Below are 22,472 nucleotides of genomic sequence, written 5' to 3' on the forward strand. Positions count from 1 at the left end.
ACTTACTTGTAGGTACCACTAAAAAAATGACTTCATAAACACAACAGCTCTTTTTAGAGCTCCCTAATTTCTAAACTCTTAAATCTGCTTTTCATTTATTTTTTTTATTTTTTTTTACCGTACGCTTACCGTAAGCTTACGGTACGCGTACCCCGTGATTTTTTTTAAAATCAATAAATGTTTTTTTTGTACTTTTCTGTCCTTCTTTGACCCCCTTACAAATGTTAGGGGGTCTGTAACTCTCCTCATTGCCCCCTTTCCTTGTTTTCTCTGTTTTTTTTCTGAGTGAAACACACAAAATGGCGGCCGCCGCTTCCTGGTTTCGGCCGATTCGAATGTTTACTAAGATCTATGGGCCAATCAGAATCTCCTTCGCGCACGCCATGTTTCTTCCGTACGCTTACCGTAAGCTTACCGTACGCGTACCCCGTGATTTTTTTTAAAAATCAATAAATGTTTGTTTTGTACTTTACAGTCCTTCTTTGACCCCCTCACAAATGTAGGGGGGTCTGTAACTCTCCTCATTGCCCCCTTTTCTTGTTTTCACTCTTTTTTTTTCAGAGTGAAACACAGAAAATGGCGGCCGCCGCTTCCTGGTTTCGGCCGATTCGAATGTTTACTAAGATCTAAGAGCCAATCAGAATCGCGCTCGCGCACGCCACCGTACGCTTACCGTAAGCGTACGGTAAGCGTACCGTAAGCGGGCTCAGATATATATATTGATTTAAAGGCTATTTTCTCAGAATCTACTGAACAGATTTACACCAAACCTACAAAAGGCACTTCCTTGACCTAGGGACTACCTCTCTGCCAAATTTTGAGTAATTCTGTTCAGCCGTTCGGGCTGTAGCTCGTTCTAAAGGTCCTATGGAAAAATGCATGGGAAAAACGCGTTTTGGGACCCCCCTTTTATCTCAGCCCCCGCTTGACGGATCTCCCCGAGACTTTCAGGGTAGGAGCGGAGCGTAGCGCCCCACCTATTTTGAGAAATTCGCGAGGATTCGTCGACCGGCGCCAAAGTTATTCAAAATAGAATGTTGAGGTTTTCCTATGGAAACGTGGTCCTAACTATAACTACCTACTGGCGACCGCCAGTAGGTAATATAATATATATAGATATGTATAAGTATATATATATTTAAACCTACTAGAGGAATGAAAACTAAATAAACACATTCAAAAATACATAAACAAATCAAAACTAAGTATGTATATATATATATATATGTGAGTGTGTGTGTATATATATATATATATATGTGTGTGTGTGTGTGTGTGCGTGTGTGTATGTATATATATGTGTGTGTGTATATATGTATGTATGTATGTATATGGATATAACGTTAACATTATATCCATATATGAGTAGATCAATACACTAAAAAAATGTTAAGGTGCTGAGTGAATGCTTATGGGTTTATTTCCCTGTGATAACACATCTGTCAGAATGTGTAAATATTATTATAGTAATTGTATTTATAAGCGCTTGACTGTTGAAATATTGGGGTACAAATATAAATTTGGAAAATTGCATTAAAATTGAAAAAGAATTATAAAAAAAGAAAAATATATATTTTAAAGCAAAAATGGAAAACCTAAGTTGGTAAATGTTTATCCATGCACATATGGAACTTCATCCAGTACAATTTAATATTGCCTGATTATTTTGCATATGCATATCTTGGTAAGATCTCTATGCATGTATACCTTTTATCTGTGGCTATATATCTACATTTTTATATTTCCCTCCCACTACACAGAAAACCAATATTAACTATTCTCCCCAAACCATTACTCTATGACGCATCCTATTCCTCTTTTAATATATCTCCTACTGCGAATCTGACCCATCCCAAACCTCTTTTACTACTATGAACTCCCAAATAATCCTTTTGAAACTCTTCCCTCCTCTCTATAGTCTTTATTCTATTCATCCTACTAACAGGTTCACATGTCCACCATTCCCAATGACAACTTATATTTCCCTCTACTAACCACCTTTGGTTCCAGAGTAGCGTGCTACTCTGCAAAAAGTGCTTTAATGCCTCACCAGGGGTAGTAAGCGTTATATAAATACAATCATGACAGTTGTGAGCGATATGTGAAATGCCTAGGAGTGCAAGTGCCTTATTCCACGGAGCTGAACCTGCACTCACTTCTAAATACACATCCCGAAAGAGAACAGTTGGATGGCAGGTTTTGTACTCAGGCCGGATTAGAGACAGTTGGAGGTTGGAATGGGTTGGCCTGATAGGACAACTCACCAAGGTGGAAAAATACTCCTCCTGCTCTGGATGGAGTACGTAAACAATTATTCAGTGAGATCCGTAGTCAGGTTTGGGTTCTCCGGGGTTGGGGGGGTCCTACATGATTAAATATCCTCTTAATCTATCAGACCACCCCATTCACAATTATGTCCCTTGTTTAAACACACCATACTTACTCACACTTGCCCCTCTTCTTTACTTAGGCAACGTACATGGTTTTATGCCAGTCCCGAGGAAGACCCACTGTGATGTTCCCATAATTACACATACATCCTGGGTCAAAACATCGACGCACAGTTATTTCACGACTCCAGTCACTTCACCTTCTAAGTCAGTGCTAATGAATATAGGGTGGAAGTCGAACTACATTTATTAGGCGTAGGACAGAATTCCAACATTTTTGTCTTTATATTTTTGTAATACTATTTGTATTTCTATTTTTGTAATTGTAAGTTCTGTGAATAGGTACTGACCATTGCCACATTTTATGTTATGTTAGTCCTTTGATTGATGTAGTTTGTCCTTTAATTTATTTATGTAGCAGCCATATAAAACCTGACACATTCTGGTGGTGTATAAATGTGATACATATTAAGTATACTTTGTATGTGGTGTGCCTGTGACTTATCCTTCGATTTTTGAATCATTACTGTGATTGACGTTGAAATATTATCATTTGAACTAAGCTCTAGAATGACGCAACAGACACATTGTAGTACCTCTCAACTATAACCAGGTTCTGAGGGACACAGGGTTGCCACATTATACTTAATGGGACGGAATTATTGACATGGCTGTTTCTCCTGTATAGAGCACTGACCCTGAGAGAGTAAACACTTTGAAAGCAGGGTTCAAGTGAGCTGCTGAAAAATGACACTCTAACCTTGTTGCTGAAACATGGGGAAGGCAGAAGAGTGGTTTTGCCGCTGATCCAGTAGTTACACTGACCCTTGGTGCAGATATAACTAGAATACAACTACAGTGGGTAACCAATCAGGTAAATAGTGAGCACGTATGCTGGAATTTACTAGATCCATTAATAAAATACAGCAGTTCAGATATTCGCAAGTAAATTGTGTTTTGACATCATACCTCTATATGTAAAATCCAGTACTGTAAAAAAAAAGGGATTTACTTGTAACTGAAATTCTCCAGCATTGGTATTTTTCATACAGTGACACACACCCCACTTTAATCTCTGGTGAGGCTGTTAGCTATTCTTCAGTCTGCTGTCACCAAGGTATGAAAATGTGAAAGGCTCTGAAGCATAGCAGTCCAAATAGTGGGGGTCGAGGGGCAACTTAAGCATGTTTGGATACAAGTATTGCATGAATGTACTTAGTTTTCCAGCAAGAGGTTGAGGAATATTTCAAATAAATGTGACTCAATGACATTCAGAGGGTAGAGAATTCATTAGTTAATCTTCTCTTTTATTCAAGCAATAGCCCCCCTTCAGCTCTCCCATTATTTAATACATCTCTTGCCCCTTTCTCTTGCTGGCGACATCTTCATTTCCATTCTTGTCCATGTAATTGATCTCCCTCCCCCTAACTTTAATCCCTTCTCATCTTCTATCCCTTCAAACAAATGCCTTCCTACCTCTCACTTGTTTCATATTTAGGGGCCGATTCCGATCCGGGTCAGAAGGGCACCGAACGCGATCCGGCCGGAAAAACTACGAGCTGTACGTGTGTTTTCCGGCCGACTCGTACAGCTGTACGAGCGAGCAAGTACGATGCGAGCTACGTGAGATTCCCCGACCGAGTCGTTTCCGGGTCCGAACCGCTCTGTACGTCTCGGTCGGAAGCTAACCGTGGCGTGCAATGGATGTGATCTACAACCGAGCCAGTACGATGCACTGGTCGGACAGCCTGTGCGAGCTGGAGTGTCCGGCTCGCAAAAGCTCCCGAAGTCGGACTTCGGGGGTCCGCTTCGGACCCCTGACACCCACAGCCCTACGACTCGGACACAGGGGGAGACCTATGGGTCTCCCCAACACAGGCATGTACGGTGCAGATGGCACCGACGCGTACCCACTGTAGGGGGCGCACTTGTTCGAGACGTACCCATTCAGTCAATGGGAGCGCATGTACGCGTCGTACAACTGGTTCCCATTGACTTCTATGGGAGTCCGACCAAACCGAGTCCGACAGCATACGAGCTCATCGTACTCACTCGGTCGGACTATAGGGGTCCGGCTCGGTCGGAAAGCACTCCGGATACGACTCGGTCGGAGTGCTTTCCGACCTGGATCGGAATTGGCCCCTTAGTTGTGTTCTGCCCCTTCTTCTGCATGTTTCTTCTTTAAATGCAGCACCCCTGCCTCCTTCAAACACATTTTCAATCTTTTGGCCCTTTCTTCCCCCTGTGGCCACATCTCTTCCTCTTCCACAATCCTCTTATTTGTTTTCCTCTAGTGTCTTTGCTTCTTCTCCTTCTCCCTTCTTGGCCTAGCACTCTCCAGACTCTTTTGACAATACACTAATCAGATCATCTCTGTCCGCAAACGTTGAACCAAATTATTCTAGTTTCAAGACCTTAGAGTTAGGAGGGATCTTTTGCAAATTACAGAGAACTCAGATGGACCGATCATAAAGGATATTCTTACCATGTGCTCGATGGCCTGTTCACAAAGGCCGCATAGGAATTGTCCCCCTTCCGGTAGGCCAGCTGCTGAGTGTAACCTTGAAACAACCACAAATTAATATTTTTTAGAAATAGTCGTGCACAGATGTAAGCTCGCTCCATACATTATAAATGAGTGAGTGAGGTATTGATACAATGAGGCGATCTCAACATACAGTAATTGTCACTGACTGCACGCTGCTTTTAACTAGATGTGCTATTCTACAATATTTGACCTATGAGCCTGCTCAAATCATTCGTAACGCACTATTTGATTTTGCCAGTCGGAGCCTCCTTGCCATTTTTGTGAATGCAGCGACTGCTGCAGAGTTTTTCTTGCTGGCCAGCAGTAGCACCGGATGTCAATCCTGTTAAAGGGCTGCAGCGCATGCGCACCTCTGCATCTTGTGGTGCATCATGTTTTTTTTTAATACTTATTCATGTAATCCGAAATCCTGCATAGTTCTCTGAATGTTCATGGATGTAGCTTGGGCTTTGCCAAGGGGAAGGCATAGGCTCACCTTTAGCAATGACGCTTTGCATATTTCAGCTGTTTGTTTAAAAAAAAAAACGTTTTTATTAGTTTTTCAGGTTACAGAGACTTACAGGTATAGGGTGGAATAAAAGCGGCGCAGAAACATAACTCCGTTCCTTATACAGTAGTGGTGATCTTGGCAGCAAATTTAAGTAATTATGAGAGAAGTTTGTCCACATATCGAACAAACTGCAAGAACTGGGGATGACTCAGGCCTGGGGAGGGATAGAGACTAGAGGGAAGGCCGCATCAGCCTATCGGTAGAGCTTAGAGACTGGTGCAGGGAACTACAGTGGATGTCAATAGCGTAGTGACTAGCCCTGGTACCCAGTGATGGGTCCTGAACGGTGTCCGATGAGTCTGAACTTGCAGACAGTGAGGGACCCTTTTCCCGTGGGGGAAAATGTTACGCTGGGCTGGGCCAGTGGTCACAGTCTTTGAGTCGTCTCAGTCCAGTGGATCAGTAAGTCCAGAGAGAGGCTTGTCCAAAGTGTGTGCTATAGGTTGTGGCTCAATGATTAGAGCGGCAGACCCTGATGCAGAGGTCTAGCCCGGGACCAGGGTTTAATTCCCCACCTCGGTGGGTCTTGGGCTAAAAAATTCCACGGACCTGATAATTCTCGCCTCGGTGCCTATTCCAATCATGGAGTCCCACTCTGCAACTCTGGGCAATAGCTTGCTTAATCTCCACAATGGCCCCCACAATGCTAAGGATGCCTGGCCTCCACCTTGGGGGTGCCCAGGAGTGGACGCCTCACAGGGAAAGCCAGGATGGGTTCCACAGCGGTATTCGTACAAGCGCCTTGAGACCCTTGCGGGTGAGTAGTGTGCTATACAAGTATCAATTTACATTTAGGTTGGTGCCTTAAAACGTTCTGACCTACGCACGATGCAAGGCCGTGGCCTCGGCAGTTGCCCACTTGGTGAGGACCAAGTCCTGGCCTCCACAAACGGGGTCTGGGGGAGATTTCACTTAATAGCGATGGAATATTCCAGCTCGTATATGAGTATTGTGTTATAATCTGTACCTGTGTTCCTTTCCCTTTCCCCCCCCCCTCCTTTCCCTCGCCTGTGGATCAGCCCAACCTTAGAATGTTGGGGCTGAAGCTCGTTATAGAATGTTGGCGATAGCGTCAGTTAGAGGCTGAAGGATCCGTTGAATAAACGCCTGTTCAACTTACTGCTCGTTCTGGTAGTTATTCACAACATTTATTTGGCGACGAGTGACTTACCGTGCTGGGGACGGTCCGGATCCTTCCCCCAGTGCCTTTCTGCCTCTCAACTGACTTTTGCTGGCGTTGATGTCTTCGGGTTCAATTTCTGTAACCATTCCTGATGAGGATTTCCACGTAACTCCCGCTGATCCCTGGCTGCTGATCTACGCAAGGAGTTCCCGGCTGATTCAGGTTGGAACTCTCGCCCTGCGCCTTGTCCAATGCGTGAAGGTGACTCCGTGCCGGTGAGTCTGTGACCGATGGTTGCTTCGCATTGCTGGTGGGGGTCTGCAAGCGCTATACTCTGCTCCCGGACATATCGAGCTGTGCTGCCGCTCATCCGGTGATATCGGTGGCCGCGTGAGTTGCGCAGAGGGTTGCTGCCTTGAAGGGGATCCTCGGGGATCAACTAGTGGGAACTCTCTTCATTATACTTTTCCTGCTGGTTGCACCCGGTCAGCTTTCTACGACGTTCGTTTCTCCTCACGAGTGGTGTGCTGCTTGTCGTAGCAATTCTGCCTGCTGATCTGCATCCTGTCAGCACTCCACGACGTGATTTCCTCTCAGAAGAGTGTTCCCGCCCCTTTTCCTCTGACTGAACTCCTCTGAGACCGTTCAGTATCAAGACACTGCTCTCCGTTTTCCCAGGAACTGCTCCACCTGCTGGGGACTAAAATATGGCACTCTAATCTGATTCCTTTCAGTTTCCAGCCTGTTCGTAATTTCGCTGACAGGCTCAGCTCATTAAGTTCTGTGCATTTAGTTCTGCGTCCCCCGGTACAGTGTCAGGCATTTTTGGGTTACCTTACAACAAGCATTGTATGCCATTTATTCCCCGGAGATTCCTTATTTTTGGGTTGTTTCTCGCTCTTCACCTTCCTCTCCTTATCTATTTTCTGTTCTCTTCTCCATTTTCCCCTTTTCCATTTTCCTCAACATGTCCGCATTTGCAATGTCCCAACCCCCGCCCTTTCTTGATGACAGTGGGGATCCTGTTATTCCTTGGAAAAAATGGGTAAACCTGTTTGAATCTTACCTCATTGCCATTGGGGGGGATAGGTTTTCTGCAGTGCGGAAACAACATGTACTACTGCATAATCTGGGGAAGCAAGGGAGGGACATTTTTGATGACCTGCCTGATTCTATTGTTGAAAATGCCAATGTGGGAGCTGGGGGCGAGGGGGATGTCCAACATGATGTGTATCAGTTAACGTTATTGAAACTGGAAGCTCAATTTGGTGACAAAATTAACATTGTGTTAGAACGCCACAAATTTTTTGTGCGCATTCAAGGGAAAAATGAAAAAGTGATAAATTACATTGCAGTTCTAAGAGGTTTAGCCTCCACATGTGAGTTTGGTATGTTAACTGAGTCACTAATCAGAGATCAGCTAGTAAGGTGTACCTGTAACAAGAAGATCCAAGAAAGACTCCTTGCAGAAGCCCCTGATTTAAAACATGCTATTGATATTGCTAAGAGCATAGAGCATACTGCGTATTGTATGAATGAAATGAAGGAAGCCGTAGAGGGAAAACAAATGGTGGACAATAGTGTACACAAAATCTCCACTAAAGACCACAAATTCAAACCTTCACCTTCCAGTCCGGAAGTTACTGCATCAGGGAACAAACCTAAGTGTTACAGGTGCGGAAATCCCAACCATCTAGCCAACAGTGTAAGCTGTCCTGCAAGGGGTGTTGTATGCAGCAAATGCAAGAAAAGGGGACACTTCTCTAAAGTATGCCATAATGCAAAAAACAGCGTCACCCACATGATAGGTGGGGATCTGGATCCACAAACCCCTAGTGAGGATATAGTATTCCAAGTATCAAACTTTAATGAATGCAACAACAATACTTACCCCACGTGCGATATATTTTTGGACAATGTTAAGTATGAGGTCTACGCAGATTCCTGTTCCCCATATACACTCGTGAATGAGGCTACGTTTCTTGCCAATTCGGGGACAAGAGTGTATAATCTCTTACCTCCAGATGTTAAACCAGGGGGTTATAATCAAGATCCTATACCACTGGTTGGAATGCTACTCATGAACATTAACTTTAAGGATAGATCGACCGTGGGAAAAGTCTACATCACAAGGAATGGGTCCAACCTACTAGGGTGGAAACACCAAAAGGAGTTAGGAATCAAACTAGACCCCAACGCACCGGAGCCGGTATACTTGATCGACAGGGCCAGTATTGGGATGGAGATCTGCAATCGTTTCCAAGAGGTATTGTTGGAAACGGCCCTTTTTGCAGGGTTATCCCCAAACTTTTTGCTTCTTCCTCCTTCATTTTTTCTGACCCGTGGTTGTTGGCAATAAGACTCTGGGCACTTTACCACTGCTGATCAGTGCTAAAGTGCATATGCTCTCTGTATAAATTGTGATATTGATTGGTTATCCTTGATTGGTATATTTGTTTCACCTGTTAGCCCCTAGTAAAGTGCACTGCGTGTGCCAGGGCTGGTGATTCAAATGCTACTAGTGGGCTGCAGCACTGATTGTGCCTCCCACAGGAGTAGCGCTAAAATGATGTCTTAGGCCTGCTTGCAGTGCCCATGTGCAGTCCAGGACTGCCATGTCGACCTGGCCAGTGCACCCACTGACCAGGCCTTATCCTTCCCTTTCTGTACATGTAAGGCATCCCTATGGTGGCCCTAGGTACCCCCCTGGGCTGGGTGCAGTGTATCTGAAAGGTAGGGCATGTACTGAGGTGTGTAACATGCCCTGGTAGTGAATTACAGCCATTTTCGTTTTTCACTGCTGAGAGGCTATCTTGCCCATAGGATAGAATGGGGAAGGCTGTTTACATGCCTATCTTCCCATAAGGACAAGATAGAAAATCCAAGTTTGGTATCTCTGTGTTCAGAATTTAATTATACATCTTTTTAGCAAGATGGTTTTTAAATTCACTGTGTGAGAATAGCACTTTATAGAAAGTAGCTATTCTCCTGTTTAACCTTCCTGTGTGCCTGTGTGCTGGTTGGCTGAAGGGTGTCATGTGATGGGCCAGGTGGCTCCAGGAGCCTGGATGAGTCAGCAGCAGGGTGAATAGGGAGATCTGCTTTAGATGGGTGGGAGGAGTAGTCCCTGGGTTTGAATAGGGCTGTCCCTGCCAAACACAAAGCTGGCTCCACCCCCTGCTGGCCAGGCTGAGGACTCTGCCTCTGCTGGCACAAAGAAGGCTCCACCTCCTGCTGAGCGTCTAACGACCCTGCCCCTCACTCTGAAAGGAACCAGGTGCTCCAGAGCAGAGCACACCCAGGAACCGGTTTGAGCAGGGGAATCCCCCCACTGAAACACAAGAGACAAAGACTTGGAGGGGTATAAGAAGAGGACCCCAGACACCTAAAACTTTGGATCACTTTGGAACTAAGAAGAAACCTCTGCCAAGGAGAAAGCTGAAAAGGACTGAAGAGGAGAAGACTGCCTGCTTGCTGTTTTGCTTTGCTGCCAAGGAGAGGGGAAGGACTTTGCTGTGTCCCCTTCTTTTGATTCTGATCTCCAAGGGCCTGAGAAGAGCTGTCTCCCTGTTAAGAAGTCCCAGGAACAAAAGGACTTCACCACCAGCTCCCCTGGAACTCTGCTGAGAGAGTTCTGACCTGCCTTGGAGTGCTTGCCCAGTCTTGGGGCCTCAGGAGGTCGTTTTGCTGTGTTTGGGAGCTGGGAAGCAGAAGCGTGAACAAGAGTGACTGGTACCCAACGCATCATCCGATTGCGTGTCGCAAGACGAGAGTGCGAGGAAAATTTCATCGCGGCACCATCGCAACACGCAGGGTCCCCGCATCGCCGAGTGCGTCGAGCATCGTCCCGGTGCGAGAAGATTCCTGACGCTGCGAGGGTCGTCGCAGAACCAGTTTGCGGGCCGCACCACTGCCGGTGCGTGAAAAGTCTCCAGTCGCTGCGTGCGTCGACGCAGAGTCCCGTTCCGTGGCGCATCGAGAGTTGCGACGCCGGAAGGCAACGCTGCGCCACGCATCGCACCACATCGAAGAGTGTCGCATCGAACCTGTGCGTGAAGCTTCCCCCCAAGAAACCTACGCAACGAAAGCCAAAGGTATCGCATCCTCCCACTACAGATCGGAGCCGGCGCATCCACCTCTGCTGCGTGAAGCAGGGCTGCTGCAAAGCCTCCCCAGGATCTCAGGAGCGTCGCATCGCCTTTGCCATCTTCCTTGTGATAGCTTTTGGGAACCTTATCGCAACTACAGGTACTGTTGGGCACGAGAGTGTCGCATTTTGTGCATTGAGAGTCGCACTGTGCAGGACACTGATTTTGACATCCTGGAGTACTTTCTGCAAACTCTTGAACTATCTTTAAAGTAACCTTTTGAAGTATATGTTGGTTTGTCTGTAGTATTTGGTCTTGTGAAGTTTTTAGTAAAGATACATTATTTTTCTAAAACTGGTGTGGAGTAAATCTGTGGTGTTTTCACTGTGTTACTGTGAGTGTTGGTACAAATACTTTACACATTGCCTTTGATAGCCTAGACTGCTCAGGCCAAGCTACCTAGAGGGTGAGCAGGGGTTATCTTAACTGTGTATCCCCCTTTCCCTGACTAGAAGCAAGGGTCCCTACTTGGACAGTGGAACCTACCCTGCCAACTAGAGACCCCCAGATCTAACATTGGTGGTCAGCGGTGAGGATTGAACTTGTATTTGTACTTGACCCACAGTAATTGGTGTACATCACTAGGAGTGCAGACCAATACACAACCACATACTGAATTATTTTTGATTCTATTTTTGAGTAACTCTTCAAGAGCATCATGTCTCAGGTGGCAACAAGTGAGAGGGCAGAATTGGAGTTTTCCATTGAGGATTTGTATTCGTACAAAGTTGAGGAGCTAAAGCAATTCTGCAAAGACCTTGGTTGCCCTGTGAAAAGCGGATCTAGAAAGGATGTGCTACAAAGATTCTTGAAGGCCTGTTGGGAGGCCCAAGAGGAAGATGATGCAAATGAAGAGGATGGTTTTGTTCCCCAAGATCTGCCCGTGGTCGGACCAGTCTCAAGGGCTGGCAGCTCCCATTCCAGTAGGAGTCTCACTCCAGAGGAGTTGGAGGAGAATCAAAGGGTGAGAAACCATGAATTGGAAATAATGAAAATGAAAATGAAGCAATCGGAAGTAGACAAGGCGGCGGAGGAGAGCAGGAATGCCCGTGCCTTGGAGGAGAAGAAATTGCTTCTGGCTCATGAGTTGAGGATGAGGGAGCTTGATTTGGAGCTCGAGAGGCTTGAGGCCATGAGTGTCTCAGCTGAAGGAGAATGGTTAGCTCAAGAAGTGAGCTTTGCTGAGTTGGAGGTGGAGTCCAGCTCAGATGGTGGCAGCAAGATTGTAGTTTCTAGTGCTGAAAGAAAGGTACAAATACCCAGAGATATGGCACCTGACTTGAAGGAGGGGGTTGACATACACCAGGGGGTTCAGGTTTATGATGTAGTTCCAGTGGAGTGCAGTGTCCCTGAAGTGGATTGGGGAACTGGCACAGGGGACCATATTCCTAGTGGTGGGAGGGACACTCTACGGACCCTAGATGAGAGGTACAGGGAGAGGGGTTCCCCCATGGTAGAAACCTTAGTGTGTGAGTGTGAAGACCGCCCAGAAGAGTGTGAGTTGTGTGACAGAGACAGTCAGGTACCGTCTTGCCAATCTCAGGAGAGTGGTGTGGGGTACTTGTGTGAGGCACTGGAGGGTGAGGCAAACTGTAGCTTGGTTAACAACTGTGGGGGGCTGTGTGATTCATTTGTTGGAGAGCATATTTTAAGTCCCTGTTTTCCAGAGCTATGCCAACACCCGGTGGAGTGTGAGTTCCCTGGTTCCAGAGATCTTGCGCTGGAGGCAGACCTTTGGTTGGATGCTAAAAGGTCTGGAGAGGCATTGGGGAGTGATACCAAAAGGAGTGGCCCAGATATCTTCCAGACCTGTGAGGTGGAAGCTGTTCAGTGTAGCTCGGTTAGGTCCCAGTGTAGTGGGAGGGGTGTAGGGGCTCACGTCCTGTCTCAGTGGAGAAGGGGTGAGTGTGGGACTGTGGGTCCCAAGGTGCCCGAAACCCCGTCTCAGGGCCTGGCGGGTTCCTTAAGGGAACACCAGGTTGGGGGCCTAGACAGTGCTAGTAGGCCATTTGAGGAGGATCTCCTAGTGTCAGGAGAACCTGGAGCCTCTGTAAACAGAGCTCCAGTGGTTCTGGTGTCTGGCGGTACCGCTCCAGTTGGGAGGGTGCAGAAGTCCAGACTGAGGGGTGAGAGGGGGATGTGTTCCCCAGTGGGAGAACCAGTGGGTCAGGGACCAGCCAGAAGGGCTGAGTCCCCTAGGAGTGACCATGGTGACACCACTTTTGTCCTGGGGGATCTTCGCGCACTGTCAGGTGGACAGGGGCCGGGAGATCTGCGCCAGGCAGACTGTCACGAGACACATGAGTCATGTGTCACCCTCGGGGAGATGCTGTGTGAGTCCCCGGAAGTCCTGGCATGCCAGGCAGGTGTGCAACCGCAGGGTTTATTCCCTGGGTTGGGAGGCCAGGTTCAGGATCTGCCTGACCTGGAGGGAAGGACATCTGTAACCAGTGTCCTGACCGGTTTGGCTTCCAGGGGTACCACTCCAGTGGGGAGGGTGCAGCACTCTGGAAGGGGGTGCAGAGGGAGGGAGTCCTCGCCTCTGACCCTGGTTCACCTGGAGGGTGTAGACCCTAGGTTGGAGGGCCAGGTCCGGGGTGTCCCCCCTGACCTGGGATCCCAGTTGCAGGATAGAACCCCTGAACTGGTGGGTGAATGGTGCAGGACAGCTGCTGCAGGTGCCCTGACTATTCTAGAAGGGGGTACCGCTCCAGGTGGGAGGGTACAGAGCCCCAAGGAAGAGGAGGACTGGGTATGGAAAAGCCTACCCCAGCCTCCTGTCCAGCCACCGGATACAGGCCCGGGGCTGGTCGGTCAGTGCCAGGTTGTCAGACCCGACCTGATAGGAAAGGAAGTGGACAAAGGGTGCCCAGCACCTGGGGCTACTGCCCCCCACCTTCTGATGCCACAGGGGTTTGAGGGCCCTGAGAGGCATAAGGCCTGGGTCTCATCCCTGACCAGTGTCACTGGTCACTGCGGCTTGCTGTCTGTCTGTTGGGACACATCTGTGAGCAAGTTAAGGCTAGGTGCTGCACAGGTGGTGTCCACAGGTGAAGAGAAGGGTTCCACATGGGTTGGCTTGGTGGACCCTGAGAGTATGGATGGAGAGATCCAACCGGGTTCAGGAAGGCGTAGAACAGGAATAGTGCCCTGCTGGTTGGGCCAGTTTCCGTGTTCTATCGCCCTAAGCAGGGAATCCCATCGAGGTATCGCTTGGTCTACCCTGGCTTTAGGCTGGAAGGGGGTTGTGTTGGAAACGGCCCTTTTTGCAGGGTTATCCCCAAACTTTTTGCTTCTTCCTCCTTCATTTTTTCTGACCCGTGGTTGTTGGCAATAAGACTCTGGGCACTTTACCACTGCTGATCAGTGCTAAAGTGCATATGCTCTCTGTATAAATTGTGATATTGATTGGTTATCCATGATTGGTATATTTGTTTCACCTGTTAGCCCCTAGTAAAGTGCACTGCGTGTGCCAGGGCTGGTGATTCAAATGCTACTAGTGGGCTGCAGCACTGATTGTGCCTCCCACAGGAGTAGCGCTAAAATGATGTCTTAGGCCTGCTTGCAGTGCCCATGTGCAGTCCAGGACTGCCATGTCGACCTGGCCAGTGCACCCACTGACCAGGCCTTATCCTTCCCTTTCTGTACATGTAAGGCATCCCTATGGTGGCCCTAGGTACCCCCCTGGGCTGGGTGCAGTGTATCTGAAAGGTAGGGCATGTACTGAGGTGTGTAACATGCCCTGGTAGTGAATTACAGCCATTTTCGTTTTTCACTGCTGAGAGGCTATCTTGCCCATAGGATAGAATGGGGAAGGCTGTTTACATGCCTATCTTCCCATAAGGACAAGATAGAAAATCCAAGTTTGGTATCTCTGTGTTCAGAATTTAATTATACATCTTTTTAGCAAGATGGTTTTTAAATTCACTGTGTGAGAATAGCACTTTATAGAAAGTAGCTATTCTCCTGTTTAACCTTCCTGTGTGCCTGTGTGCTGGTTGGCTGAAGGGTGTCATGTGATGGGCCAGGTGGCTCCAGGAGCCTGGATGAGTCAGCAGCAGGGTGAATAGGGAGATCTGCTTTAGATGGGTGGGAGGAGTAGTCCCTGGGTTTGAATAGGGCTGTCCCTGCCAAACACAAAGCTGGCTCCACCCCCTGCTGGCCAGGCTGAGGACTCTGCCTCTGCTGGCACAAAGAAGGCTCCACCTCCTGCTGAGCGTCTAACGACCCTGCCCCTCACTCTGAAAGGAACCAGGTGCTCCAGAGCAGAGCACACCCAGGAACCGGTTTGAGCAGGGGAATCCCCCCACTGAAACACAAGAGACAAAGACTTGGAGGGGTATAAGAAGAGGACCCCAGACACCTAAAACTTTGGATCACTTTGGAACTAAGAAGAAACCTCTGCCAAGGAGAAAGCTGAAAAGGACTGAAGAGGAGAAGACTGCCTGCTTGCTGTTTTGCTTTGCTGCCAAGGAGAGGGGAAGGACTTTGCTGTGTCCCCTTCTTTTGATTCTGATCTCCAAGGGCCTGAGAAGAGCTGTCTCCCTGTTAAGAAGTCCCAGGAACAAAAGGACTTCACCACCAGCTCCCCTGGAACTCTGCTGAGAGAGTTCTGACCTGCCTTGGAGTGCTTGCCCAGTCTTGGGGCCTCAGGAGGTCGTTTTGCTGTGTTTGGGAGCTGGGAAGCAGAAGCGTGAACAAGAGTGACTGGTACCCAACGCATCATCCGATTGCGTGTCGCAAGACGAGAGTGCGAGGAAAATTTCATCGCGGCACCATCGCAACACGCAGGGTCCCCGCATCGCCGAGTGCGTCGAGCATCGTCCCGGTGCGAGAAGATTCCTGACGCTGCGAGGGTCGTCGCAGAACCAGTTTGCGGGCCGCACCACTGCCGGTGCGTGAAAAGTCTCCAGTCGCTGCGTGCGTCGACGCAGAGTCCCGTTCCGTGGCGCATCGAGAGTTGCGACGCCGGAAGGCAACGCTGCGCCACGCATCGCACCACATCGAAGAGTGTCGCATCGAACCTGTGCGTGAAGCTTCCCCCCAAGAAACCTACGCAACGAAAGCCAAAGGTATCGCATCCTCCCACTACAGATCGGAGCCGGCGCATCCACCCCTGCTGCGTGAAGCAGGGCTGCTGCAAAGCCTCCCCAGGATCTCAGGAGCATCGCATCGCCTTTGCCATCTTCCTTGTGATAGCTTTTGGGAACCTTATCGCAACTACAGGTACTGTTGGGCACGAGAGTGTCGCATTTTGTGCATTGAGAGTCGCACTGTGCAGGACACTGATTTTGACATCCTGGAGTACTTTCTGCAAACTCTTGAACTATCTTTAAAGTAACCTTTTGAAGTATATGTTGGTTTGTCTGTAGTATTTGGTCTTGTGAAGTTTTTAGTAAAGATACATTATTTTTCTAAAACTGGTGTGGAGTAAATCTGTGGTGTTTTCACTGTGTTACTGTGAGTGTTGGTACAAATACTTTACACATTGCCTTTGATAGCCTAGACTGCTCAGGCCAAGCTACCTAGAGGGTGAGCAGGGGTTATCTTAACTGTGTATCCCCCTTTCCCTGACTAGAAGCAAGGGTCCCTACTTGGACAGTGGAACCTACCCTGCCAACTAGAGACCCCCAGATCTAACATTGGTGGTCAGCGGTGAGGATTGAACTTGTATTTGTACTTGACCCACAGTAATTGGTGTACATCACTAGGAGTGCAGACCAATACACAACCACATACTGAATTATTTTTGATTCTATTTTTGAGTAACTCTTCAAGAGCATCATGTCTCAGGTGGCAACAAGTGAGAGGGCAGAATTGGAGTTTTCCATTGAGGATTTGTATTCGTACAAAGTTGAGGAGCTAAAGCAATTCTGCAAAGACCTTGGTTGCCCTGTGAAAAGCGGATCTAGAAAGGATGTGCTACAAAGATTCTTGAAGGCCTGTTGGGAGGCCCAAGAGGAAGATGATGCAAATGAAGAGGATGGTTTTGTTCCCCAAGATCTGCCCGTGGTCGGACCAGTCTCAAGGGCTGGCAGCTCCCATTCCAGTAGGAGTCTCACTCCAGAGGAGTTGGAGGAGAATCAAAGGGTGAGAAACCATGAATTGGAAATAATGAAAATGAAAATGAAGCAATCGGAAGTAGACAAGGCGGCGGAGGAGAGCAGGAATGCCCGTGCCTTGGAGGAGAAGAAATTGCTTCTGGCTCATGAGTTGAGGATGAGGGAGCTTGATTTGGAGCTCGAGAGGCTTGAGGCCATGAGTGTCTCAGCTGAAGGAGAATGGTTAGCTCAAGAAGTGAGCTTTGCTGAGTTGGAGGTGGAGTCCAGCTCAGATGGTGGCAGCAAGATTGTAGTTTCTAGTGCTGAAAGAAAGGTACAAATACCCAGAGATATGGCACCTGACTTGAAGGAGGGGGTTGACATACACCAGGGGGTTCAGGTTTATGATGTAGTTCCAGTGGAGTGCAGTGTCCCTGAAGTGGATTGGGGAACTGGCACAGGGGACCATATTCCTAGTGGTGGGAGGGACACTCTACGGACCCTAGGTGAGAGGTACAGGGAGAGGGGTTCCCCCATGGTAGAAACCTTAGTGTGTGAGTGTGAAGACCGCCCAGAAGAGTGTGAGTTGTGTGACAGAGACAGTCAGGTACCGTCTTGCCAATCTCAGGAGAGTGGTGTGGGGTACTTGTGTGAGGCACTGGAGGGTGAGGCAAACTGTAGCTTGGTTAACAACTGTGGGGGGCTGTGTGATTCATTTGTTGGAGAGCATATTTTAAGTCCCTGTTTTCCAGAGCTATGCCAACACCCGGTGGAGTGTGAGTTCCCTGGTTCCAGAGATCTTGCGCTGGAGGCAGACCTTTGGTTGGATGCTAAAAGGTCTGGAGAGGCATTGGGGAGTGATACCAAAAGGAGTGGCCCAGATATCTTCCAGACCTGTGAGGTGGAAGCTGTTCAGTGTAGCTCGGTTAGGTCCCAGTGTAGTGGGAGGGGTGTAGGGGCTCACGTCCTGTCTCAGTGGAGAAGGGGTGAGTGTGGGACTGTGGGTCCCAAGGTGCCCGAAACCCCGTCTCAGGGCCTGGCGGGTTCCTTAAGGGAACACCAGGTTGGGGGCCTAGACAGTGCTAGTAGGCCATTTGAGGAGGATCTCCTAGTGTCAGGAGAACCTGGAGCCTCTGTAAACAGAGCTCCAGTGGTTCTGGTGTCTGGCGGTACCGCTCCAGTTGGGAGGGTGCAGAAGTCCAGACTGAGGGGTGAGAGGGGGATGTGTTCCCCAGTGGGAGAACCAGTGGGTCAGGGACCAGCCAGAAGGGCTGAGTCCCCTAGGAGTGACCATGGTGACACCACTTTTGTCCTGGGGGATCTTCGCGCACTGTCAGGTGGACAGGGGCCGGGAGATCTGCGCCAGGCAGACTGTCACGAGACACATGAGTCATGTGTCACCCTCGGGGAGATGCTGTGTGAGTCCCCGGAAGTCCTGGCATGCCAGGCAGGTGTGCAACCGCAGGGTTTATTCCCTGGGTTGGGAGGCCAGGTTCAGGATCTGCCTGACCTGGAGGGAAGGACATCTGTAACCAGTGTCCTGACCGGTTTGGCTTCCAGGGGTACCACTCCAGTGGGGAGGGTGCAGCACTCTGGAAGGGGGTGCAGAGGGAGGGAGTCCTCGCCTCTGACCCTGGTTCACCTGGAGGGTGTAGACCCTAGGTTGGAGGGCCAGGTCCGGGGTGTCCCCCCTGACCTGGGATCCCAGTTGCAGGATAGAACCCCTGAACTGGTGGGTGAATGGTGCAGGACAGCTGCTGCAGGTGCCCTGACTATTCTAGAAGGGGGTACCGCTCCAGGTGGGAGGGTACAGAGCCCCAAGGAAGAGGAGGACTGGGTATGGAAAAGCCTACCCCAGCCTCCTGTCCAGCCACCGGATACAGGCCCGGGGCTGGTCGGTCAGTGCCAGGTTGTCAGACCCGACCTGATAGGAAAGGAAGTGGACAAAGGGTGCCCAGCACCTGGGGCTACTGCCCCCCACCTTCTGATGCCACAGGGGTTTGAGGGCCCTGAGAGGCATAAGGCCTGGGTCTCATCCCTGACCAGTGTCACTGGTCACTGCGGCTTGCTGTCTGTCTGTTGGGACACATCTGTGAGCAAGTTAAGGCTAGGTGCTGCACAGGTGGTGTCCACAGGTGAAGAGAAGGGTTCCACATGGGTTGGCTTGGTGGACCCTGAGAGTATGGATGGAGAGATCCAACCGGGTTCAGGAAGGCGTAGAACAGGAATAGTGCCCTGCTGGTTGGGCCAGTTTCCGTGTTCTATCGCCCTAAGCAGGGAATCCCATCGAGGTATCGCTTGGTCTACCCTGGCTTTAGGCTGGAAGGGGGTTGTGTTGGAAACGGCCCTTTTTGCAGGGTTATCCCCAAACTTTTTGCTTCTTCCTCCTTCATTTTTTCTGACCCGTGGTTGTTGGCAATAAGACTCTGGGCACTTTACCACTGCTGATCAGTGCTAAAGTGCATATGCTCTCTGTATAAATTGTGATATTGATTGGTTATCCATGATTGGTATATTTGTTTCACCTGTTAGCCCCTAGTAAAGTGCACTGCGTGTGCCAGGGCTGGTGATTCAAATGCTACTAGTGGGCTGCAGCACTGATTGTGCCTCCCACAGGAGTAGCGCTAAAATGATGTCTTAGGCCTGCTTGCAGTGCCCATGTGCAGTCCAGGACTGCCATGTCGACCTGGCCAGTGCACCCACTGACCAGGCCTTATCCTTCCCTTTCTGTACATGTAAGGCATCCCTATGGTGGCCCTAGGTACCCCCCTGGGCTGGGTGCAGTGTATCTGAAAGGTAGGGCATGTACTGAGGTGTGTAACATGCCCTGGTAGTGAATTACAGCCATTTTCGTTTTTCACTGCTGAGAGGCTATCTTGCCCATAGGATAGAATGGGGAAGGCTGTTTACATGCCTATCTTCCCATAAGGACAAGATAGAAAATCCAAGTTTGGTATCTCTGTGTTCAGAATTTAATTATACATCTTTTTAGCAAGATGGTTTTTAAATTCACTGTGTGAGAATAGCACTTTATAGAAAGTAGCTATTCTCCTGTTTAACCTTCCTGTGTGCCTGTGTGCTGGTTGGCTGAAGGGTGTCATGTGATGGGCCAGGTGGCTCCAGGAGCCTGGATGAGTCAGCAGCAGGGTGAATAGGGAGATCTGCTTTAGATGGGTGGGAGGAGTAGTCCCTGGGTTTGAATAGGGCTGTCCCTGCCAAACACAAAGCTGGCTCCACCCCCTGCTGGCCAGGCTGAGGACTCTGCCTCTGCTGGCACAAAGAAGGCTCCACCTCCTGCTGAGCGTCTAACGACCCTGCCCCTCACTCTGAAAGGAACCAGGTGCTCCAGAGCAGAGCACACCCAGGAACCGGTTTGAGCAGGGGAATCCCCCCACTGAAACACAAGAGACAAAGACTTGGAGGGGTATAAGAAGAGGACCCCAGACACCTAAAACTTTGGATCACTTTGGAACTAAGAAGAAACCTCTGCCAAGGAGAAAGCTGAAAAGGACTGAAGAGGAGAAGACTGCCTGCTTGCTGTTTTGCTTTGCTGCCAAGGAGAGGGGAAGGACTTTGCTGTGTCCCCTTCTTTTGATTCTGATCTCCAAGGGCCTGAGAAGAGCTGTCTCCCTGTTAAGAAGTCCCAGGAACAAAAGGACTTCACCACCAGCTCCCCTGGAACTCTGCTGAGAGAGTTCTGACCTGCCTTGGAGTGCTTGCCCAGTCTTGGGGCCTCAGGAGGTCGTTTTGCTGTGTTTGGGAGCTGGGAAGCAGAAGCGTGAACAAGAGTGACTGGTACCCAACGCATCATCCGATTGCGTGTCGCAAGACGAGAGTGCGAGGAAAATTTCATCGCGGCACCATCGCAACACGCAGGGTCCCCGCATCGCCGAGTGCGTCGAGCATCGTCCCGGTGCGAGAAGATTCCTGACGCTGCGAGGGTCGTCGCAGAACCAGTTTGCGGGCCGCACCACTGCCGGTGCGTGAAAAGTCTCCAGTCGCTGCGTGCGTCGACGCAGAGTCCCGTTCCGTGGCGCATCGAGAGTTGCGACGCCGGAAGGCAACGCTGCGCCACGCATCGCACCACATCGAAGAGTGTCGCATCGAACCTGTGCGTGAAGCTTCCCCCCAAGAAACCTACGCAACGAAAGCCAAAGGTATCGCATCCTCCCACTACAGATCGGAGCCGGCGCATCCACCCCTGCTGCGTGAAGCAGGGCTGCTGCAAAGCCTCCCCAGGATCTCAGGAGCATCGCATCGCCTTTGCCATCTTCCTTGTGATAGCTTTTGGGAACCTTATCGCAACTACAGGTACTGTTGGGCACGAGAGTGTCGCATTTTGTGCATTGAGAGTCGCACTGTGCAGGACACTGATTTTGACATCCTGGAGTACTTTCTGCAAACTCTTGAACTATCTTTAAAGTAACCTTTTGAAGTATATGTTGGTTTGTCTGTAGTATTTGGTCTTGTGAAGTTTTTAGTAAAGATACATTATTTTTCTAAAACTGGTGTGGAGTAAATCTGTGGTGTTTTCACTGTGTTACTGTGAGTGTTGGTACAAATACTTTACACATTGCCTTTGATAGCCTAGACTGCTCAGGCCAAGCTACCTAGAGGGTGAGCAGGGGTTATCTTAACTGTGTATCCCCCTTTCCCTGACTAGAAGCAAGGGTCCCTACTTGGACAGTGGAACCTACCCTGCCAACTAGAGACCCCCAGATCTAACAGGTATTTACAGACAAACTTGGACTCCTAAAAGGCTTCCTTCACAAAATCAAACTTAAAGCCAATGCCAGACCTACCATCCACAAACCAAGGTCTATTCCACTGTTGACGAGGGAACCGCTCAAGAAGGAGTTGGACAGATTGGAAGAGTGCAAGGTCATAGAGAGGATTGAGAGCTCTGAGTGGTTGGCACCCATAGTCGTAGCAGCCAAAGGCGGAAACAAAGGGATCCGTTTATGTGTTGACCTTAGGGATTTGAACTCTAACATTTGGGTGGACCGACACCCCCTCCCCAACATTAATGAAATGCTGTCTGCCATCCACGGTGCTAAAGTCTTCACTGTCCTAGACCTATCCTCGGCTTACCACCAAGTCGCTCTCCACCCGGATTCCAAGCCCCTCACGTCTTTTATAACCCCGTTTGGGGCTTATCAGTTTTCAAGATTACCTTTCGGCCTGGCATCTGCAGCGGCTGTGTTTCAACGCGTCATGCAACATATACTGCAAGGTCTAGGAAAGGTTCTCTGTTTCCAGGATGACATCCTGATTCACGGTTCATCAGCTGAAGAACACAATAGGACTCTGGAAGCAGTGTTGACCAGACTTAGTAAAGCAGGTTTCACCACTCAGAAAGACAAATGTAAAATCGGGGTGGAATCTGTTGTTTATCTCGGTCACACTATATCAAGTGAGGGGGTCAAACCCAAATCCAGTCTGGTGGACTCTGTTAAACTAGCTCCTGCACCAACCAACAAGGATGAGCTCAAATCGTTCCTGGGGCTGACGGAATACATGTCCAAATTCGTCAAAAACTTTGCGGATCAGGTGTGTCCCCTCAGAGAGTTGTTAAAGAAGGGGTCGGAGTTTGCGTGGAAACAAGAGCACCAGTCAGCTTTCCAACTCGTCAAGGAGGCCATTGTTAATGCACCTATCTTAAGCGCTTTCGA

The 22,472-nt window shown here is 49.1% G+C and overlaps 1 protein-coding gene across 2 annotated transcripts in view; it reads right to left on the reverse strand.

Annotated features, from left to right (window-relative positions):
* LOC146833084 (complement C3-like) overlaps window positions 1-22,472 on the reverse strand; it is a 595,871-nt gene that overhangs the window by 174,334 nt on the left and 399,065 nt on the right. For both annotated transcript variants that reach the window (XM_085600722.1, XM_085600721.1), the window contains one exon: window positions 4,876-4,951. In XM_085600722.1, coding sequence (XP_085456848.1) covers window positions 4,876-4,951 — 76 coding nt within the window. The remainder of the gene's footprint in view (window positions 1-4,875; window positions 4,952-22,472) is intronic.

Source organism: Triturus cristatus, chromosome 4_2 (genome assembly GCF_964204655.1).
Source record: "Triturus cristatus chromosome 4_2, aTriCri1.1, whole genome shotgun sequence".
Lineage (NCBI taxonomy): Eukaryota > Metazoa > Chordata > Amphibia > Caudata > Salamandridae > Triturus > Triturus cristatus.